Genomic DNA, 7,695 nt, shown 5'->3' on the forward strand with positions numbered 1-7,695 from the left:
GACGGGCAGATCCCAAGAGCCTCCAGTCCAGTTGCTTGAGCTAATTACTGAGGTATATATTCAGGGAAAGACTCAAAAAACACAGTAGAGAATTGTTGACCAAGTTTCTGTCCCACCTGGTTCCACAACCATTCAGTCCCAAAGAAACACATGGAGGTCTACATTAATCATAAACTGGTTGGCCTATTAGCCCAGGCTTCTTATAAACTCTTACATCTTACGTTAACCCATAATTCTTTTTTTTTCTTTTTTATTTATTTATTTTTATTACTTTATAAATAATACCATTCAAAATTTCCACTTTCTCCTCTCCTCCCACTTCCCTCCCCATCACCACTCCACCTCCAGTTCTAAGAGAAGATAGGATACCCTGGTCTCTACTGCATGTACTAGCTTTTAGGGATCCTAGTCTATTTGGTTGCATACCCTCCTAAGCCTTGAAGGAGGGGGGAGGGCCTTGCACTTCCCACAGGCCAGGGTAACCCATAATTCTTATCTGTGTCAGCCACATGGCTTGGTACCTTTTATCAATGAGGCATTCTCATCTTGCTTCCTTCTATGTCTAGATGACGACTGCAGACTCTTCTCACCTCTACCTCTAAGTCCCAATTCTGGCCTGGGAAATGGGTGTGTCTCAGCCCTCAGTCCTCTGCTTTCTGCTTCAGTACACATGACTTCTCTGCTCACTATCATTTACATCTACTTCTTGATGGATGTTAAGATTGCTCCTAATTTTGATTATTGTAATAAGTTTAATGTGATCATTTGTGTGTGTACTTACATACATACACAATTTTATTCCTCTTGGATAAATAATTTTAAAGACAGAAACACATTCACCCTTCCTGAATCAAGGTCATATATATAGCCAGCTGTATAACAGGAAGAAGAATGAAGAGTCTGTCTATTTCCTGAAGAATAAAACCATTGTCTTCTCTTATCTTTTCTCAGTAGGTTCATTTTTCTCCAGATGTTGTGCTCAAGAAGTTCGATGAAGGAAGATAGACCATACCTCCATATAGCATGGGATTTTTTGTTGCTGTGACAACACACTTGACCAAAGCTACGACAGAAATAAAGGGCTATTTTGTGTCAGTTTTTACACCGAAATGTGACACTTACAGTTGACCTAAACCTGGAGGAATAAGGGTCCCAAAAAGTAAGGTTTCAGGGGGATCCCTGAAGAGAAAATAAAAAGACAGATAGCTGTAATCAAGAAGATTACATGATCTGGTGACTCATGACAATTATAGTTGACCTAAACCTGAAGGAATAAGGGTCTCAAACAGTGATGTGCCAGGGAGTAAAATGAGGAGAAAATAAAGAAGACAGAAAACTGTGCTCCAGAGGTCTACATGAGCTGAGTACTCATGCCAGTCATTCTATGAGGACTTACAGAATCTTATATATTATTTGCTGGGGGAAGCATGGGCCATGATCAGCAAAAATCTAAGCCAAACTGTGTTGGCAAAGAGAACATTGTATACCTCAGACAAATGCCTGAAGACTAATAACCACAGCCCATTAAGAGTGAAAGTTGGGTCCCAGAGATCAAAATTTTAAAATCTTAAAGGCCCTGACCCCAACCCTGACCAGATCTTGCCAGGTCTAATCCTGAGCAAGGACACAGAATTAGCATTCTCTTTGTCCTTTCTGGAAAAGTTTTTTGATCTGTCTGACTCCCAACATGGTTGATGTTATTATGTTACATTCAGTACTGTTCTGTCAGACATGTCTCCACTAGTACAATACTGGCAGGACTGTTATGGAGTAACCAGCCACTTTCTTGTCTGGAATTCCAAAAAATAATTGCATGCCTAGAACTATAAAACTGTACAAAATCCCACAGCTAGGGATATCATAGGCCCTAGAGGGGAGCCTATTGTCATTTTCAAAAAATGGTCATGTTGTCAAACTATCCTATAAATATTTCTGTTTATGATCAGACATCTGGGCTACAACCTTGGCTAGAGGATCTTACTATTTCAGTGGATAAAGCAGAGACTGATCCAAGTGATGATGAGTGCCTGTGAGTGCTCAGCCTTCAAAAGAATATCTGTAACAACTCTCCTGAGGCTCAGAGACTTGTGAAAGAGTGAGCAAAAGAATGTAAGAGCTAGAGCGTGGGAGGAGTGCTATGAGCCGCTGAATTCTGGAAGTGACATGGCCGTTGTCTGCGTGCACTCCCAACAGCTGTGGTTACCTGCAGAAGACCTATACAAGATCAAGCTAGTCAAAGCTCCATCATGGATAGAAGGGGTGCTCCTGAGGCAACAGCCCTAGCTGAGGAGCTGTTGGGCATTAATGGTGGCTATGTGTACCTTGTAGGCACCATATTGCAATGGATAGCACCATACCCCTGCTGATACAGACAGTACGTATTAGACACAGTGAAATATAAATATCTGCATATATGCATAAATAAATATTATATATAATATTACACATAAATGAAATTCTTAAAGGAATATAAAAATTAATGTATTGTAGCTTTGGTTAAATTGTGCTAAACATCAGGATTTTGCTGCATAATTTTTGCTATGCTGTCCATTAAAATAAACTGGGTATTCTGAGATGATGGCTATGCTACTTGCCTTCACTATATTAGTCATTTTGCTAATATATGTATCTCAGTAAACTGCACAGCTAAAAATCTTCATCAAATTTTATAAAAAGAACATCTGTTTAGTTTAAATAACTGAATCATCTTAATTCTAATCAAGGGATACAAAAGGACTCACTTAACAACAAGAATTAGATTATTAACATACTGCAACCACTCATTTTCCCCTATAATTAAGTGTGGCTAAAGAAGATAAACTGAGACTGCCTGAATCACCAGTAGCTAAGATAGTGATGAACAGTCTCTTTCACATTCAAAATCCCCTCCCATTAAAGCAACAAAGTTCAGAGAATTGACCTAGAATTTTACATTTTTCATAGTTCTTATAGGAATTTCATATGCAGGCACTTCGTCTACATTACTCCCTTTATTTTCCCCATTACAACTCCTCCAGTGTCACCCCACCTCCAAAATTCATGATCTCTTCTTTATTACTGCTATTGTATATACATATGTATATGTGAAAGTCCCTGTGTGGGTGCACAACCCAATGGGCACATCGGCAAAGCAAACCCTAAACCTAAGGCTCAGAAAAAATCAAATAAGAAAGGGCAGAAAGATTGTAAGGACCAAAAAGAAGAGTTAACGACTTAATGAATCCTGTCCCCTATATATGAGAGGGAAACTGTGCCTATGATTTCTCAACAGTATGCTTCAATGAGCAAGCTCAGAATATTGGCAATACAATGGACATGAATATGAATACGGACACAGGAACATGTCTGGCCTCACCTCTAAATGAAGAGGTAGATTTTCATAATAAAGGATTCTTTTCCTTTATTATGGAAAATTAGTTCATAATTCCTTAATTATGAACTAGAACTAGAAGCGCATACTGCTTACCAAGCATTAGTCTCTCTGTGAGAGCTCTCTATGAACTAGTTAATGACTGTTAGCTCCATTTAGTGAATGACAGTAGTGAGGCTTGAGAAGGCTAACAAAGCCACGCAAGCTGTAAGTGACAAAGTTAGAACTCTGAGTCCTGTGACAGCAACATTCTAAGCCATGATTATACTAAGTCACAAGCGTGATGAAGAAGAACTAGGGCACATCTCGGTCTGTTATTTCCTCTCATGTGTATAGGAAATAACATTGTTAGGGAGATTGATTTAGGTTAGGTATTTCAGGAAACAAATGCTTACAATCCTTTAGAAATGTGTTGTGAACAAGGTAGTTTAAGCAACTGCAACCAATTGTTTCAAGCTTTGTAACTAGCCAACTGTGCCACTGTGAGTCAACCCTAGAATATCTCTGACCTCATGATTGTAAGCTAAAAGTTGAGACTTTTGGTAGTAGAAGATTTCCTATGTCCTTTCTAGCACATGTAGCTCTCAGGTTGGTAGAGTAACAACCCTGAGGACCAGAGGAAAGTGGAGAATTGATACAAATGACAAAGTGGATCTGAAATCATTAGGGAAATCTCCCTGGCAACCATTACACCAGAGAGCAAGTGTCTATAGTGTGTTCCCTATAATTGGTTTTTTCGATCCATCTTAGTTTCAATAGGATCTCCGTTTCTCTCTCACTTACTGTGAGTGGATAGCTAGGTCCATGGTCAAAAGTATCCACTTAAGGGAACAATCATGCTCAATTGGAAGATATGTAGGAAGATAAATAGACAGTTTGAACCTTCCATGAGATCCATGTCTTCTTCCAGTACTGGAATTGGGAATAAAAGTCAAGACTTGAAAGGTAGAACCTGTGCTATCTCAAGACCCATGTAGTTTTAACAGTAGAACTTATGTGGGACTGCGTTTTTAGAAATTAATGCACCCATCCATACTTCCTCACCTTTCTCTCATTTCCTTGCCCTGAATGTCATTCTCTCTCTCTTAACTAAGATTTCTGACCATCAGTGAATAGAATTATCTCAAACGTAAATCTGAGGTGTAAGATGAATGCTGAATTGAAAGATATCTGACTGTGGAATCCATTGCCTTCTGATTGCTCTCTGGTGTTAGGAGGAAAAGGGGGTTGTCTAATGACAGATGAAACAGTGAGTGTAAATCCTGACCGCAGTGCAAGGCAGTCATGGAGACCTGAACCAAAACAAAATACTTTCTGTCAGGAAAGTTGACTGAGATCAAAACATGCTTGTCTGTGTTTCCCTATTTCTCAGTCTAGGATGTTTATATTTTATTTTTCTTCTTCAGAATTCTACTTTAAAAATAATAATTTGATCTCTGCTGAAATATGTGGTTTGATTAATAATTTCTGTTTAGCTAGAGACAAAGTAAGTGTTAATGATAGGGCCCAGTCCTCATGTAATTTCTATTCCCTTTTGAAAGGCTTCAAAAGATTTTGATTGTTCTCCATTGTCCTGGAAGTCTGCAATCAACAGGATGGCAGCACAGATATTGGAATGCACACAATAGGTGCAGATTGTGGGGGTCTGAATGCCAGCCTTCTAGTTTGTCTAACTTGAACCATTTGTTTTGCAGCAACATTCTCAGCTTCACCTGGTTTTCTGCCTCACAGGCCCCAAACAGATCGAATCTTTATCAGGCCGGCTCCATGTACCTAGTTAAGTCTCCATTTAAGATTTCCATCAGTCAGCTTTCCTTCTCTGTCTGGAGAAATGGTGAATACAGGGAACATATCTACTAAAGAGAGTGAGTATATGCAGAATTCCCCTTTTGCCAAATTGTAAAGTTTTCAAGAAAAATCTTACTGGGAATAAAAATAAGAATTGACGTCTTCCCAATTCTCTTTCTTTAAATGGTGGGCTACACATAATACATTGAAGTTTGTCTGCCCATGTTACCAACGTGCAGTTAGAAAAATGATGAAATCTATTGCAGCTGGTGGGTTTGATGATGAACAGTTTCTCTGGATTTACCCCTTTAATTCAGTGTTTGGGGATGCTCATAACCCTCCAAGGAAACTCAGGGTTCAAAGACACTGGTGCTCACTTTGTTATGAAAAGAGCAACTGCAGTTTTCTTAAGCACTTTAAGCCAAATTGTAGTAAAAGGGAGCATCAGACCTGACCCTCTAATTCTGAACCTTTCACCATTTTCCTGCTATGTTGCTGTTCAAGAAACAAAAACACTCTAAAATTGAGATACTCCTTCCTTAGTGCCAAGAATAAACCATTATTTCAAGATTGGGTGTTTCATATGAGGTCTTCCACAAGATTTATTCCAAAATTTTATTTGCCAGGCATAACTCTTATCACAATTATATTGTACTCCAGGCTACTTTCAAGATATTGTATTGAATATATTCACAAATAATTTGAGAAAATCTTATAAATAGGGTTACTTTCCCTAAAGGAAAAAGTAACAAAAATTACTAAAGTCATAATCTGTGATATAAAACAATTTCAGTTTTATTCTGAAATAATGCCACCTACACCATCACGAGTATGATGCAGCAGTTACACTTAGACGTGTCAGTGGACTCTGAAACAATTTTATTACAGTCAGTGACATCTGCCTTCTTTTTCATAATCTTAACAGTTCATGTGTGCTTTAATAAATATTTCCTGTTAATCTTTTAAATATATGTTTATTAATCCTCATGACATTACATGAATCTGCTAAGATCTGGAAAATACATTGTCAGCTAGAGAAGAAATGCTGGGACTTTTTCTGTAGGAGGACAATGGAGCATTTCATCTCCTTCAAATTCACTGGAGCAAGACACAGAAAATGCTACTATTTCACTTGACCAAACCATGTGTTCTTTTTTCCTCTCTGACACTAGGATCATGGAAGCAATGACTGGAGGAAGAAACATTACTGAGATCACTCAGTTCATCCTCCTGGGATTCTCAGATTTTCCGCAAATCACAGCCCTGCTCTTTGTTATATTCCTCACGCTCTACATTACAGCGCTGACTGGGAACTTGTCCTTTCTTGCTTTAATAAGGATAGATTCCCACCTCCACACACCCATGTATTTCTTCCTCAGTAATCTGTCCTTTATAGACTTCTGCTACATCACCTCAACAGTTCCAAAGATGCTTTCTAACTTCTTCCAGGAAAATCAAACTATCAGTTTTGTGGACTGCATTGTTCAATACTTCATCTTTTCCACTATGGGACTGAGCGAATCTTGTCTCATGACAGCCATGGCCTATGACAGGTATGCTGCCATTTGTAACCCACTGCTCTATTCATCAATCATGTCACCCACCATGTGTGCTCGCATGGTGATGGGAAGCTACACAGCAGGGCTCATAGGTTCTTTATCTCAGGTATGTACCTTGCTGCAGCTTCACTTCTGTGGACCTAATGTCATCAGGCATTTCTTCTGTGACATGCCCCAGCTATTAAACCTATCCTCTACTGATACTTTCTTTGCACAGGTCCTGCTTGCCATATTGTCAATGTTGTTTGGGTTTGCAAACGCCTTAGCTATCATGATATCCTATGGCTATATTGTCTTGTCCATCATGAAGATCACTTCAGCTAAGGGCAGGTCCAAGGCATTTAATACCTGTGCTTCTCACCTGACAGCTGTTTCCCTATTCTACACCTCCAGTATCTTTGTCTATTTGAGTTCCAGCTCTGGTGGCTCCTCCAGCTTAGATAGATTTGCATCTGTCTTTTACACTGTGGTGATTCCCATGTTGAACCCTTTGGTTTATAGTCTGAGGAACAAGGATATCAGAGATGCTGTAAAAAGGTTACAGGGGAAGATGAGATGTTTCTAACAAAAAATTCGGAGGTTTCTTGCCGATCTGCCCTTCAAAATGCCTACTTACATTGAACAAAGAGCCAACTTGATATGCATTATATTACAATAATGACCAATGCTGATTCAATGCTACTGAAACATTATCCCTATAAGTCCTGGAGTTTATTTTTTATGTTACATCAGAAATAGTCTCATATTTCATTATTTATCCACAATATTTGTGAAACATCCAAATTATAACGTTTTGTTGCTGTAGTTGAAGACTTCTGAGACCTGGGCCCTGACCTTACAGAAGAAGCCTGGCTGAGGTTCTCTGGCTCCAGAACCTTTGGCTGACAAATGGGCCAGTGTAGCATAATAAAGACCTGGTGGGTTGTTCTTTATTTTCTGAGCAGGGAACCTACTATTTGAATAAATAAAAGTAATATT

At 38.9% G+C, this 7,695-nt stretch overlaps 1 protein-coding gene across 1 annotated transcript; it reads left to right on the plus strand.

Moving 5' to 3' along the window:
- The first annotated feature begins 6,334 nt into the window (after positions 1-6,334).
- LOC125398020 (olfactory receptor 5AN1-like) lies at positions 6,335-7,282 on the plus strand. Its single transcript, XM_048430577.3, has one exon. It carries the CDS (start codon positions 6,335-6,337, stop codon positions 7,280-7,282), a length of 948 nt encoding a protein of 315 aa, XP_048286534.2.
- The last annotated feature ends 413 nt before the right edge of the window (positions 7,283-7,695 follow it).

This window comes from Myodes glareolus, chromosome 7, assembly GCF_982192425.1.
Source record: "Myodes glareolus chromosome 7, mMyoGla1.1, whole genome shotgun sequence".
NCBI classification, from domain to species: domain Eukaryota; kingdom Metazoa; phylum Chordata; class Mammalia; order Rodentia; family Cricetidae; genus Myodes; species Myodes glareolus.

What these genes read in the sequence shown, in the direction of transcription:
- LOC125398020 (XM_048430577.3), top strand. Translation starts at nt 6,335, where the DNA reads ATGGAAGCAATGACTGGAGGAAGAAACATTACTGAGATCACTCAGTTC.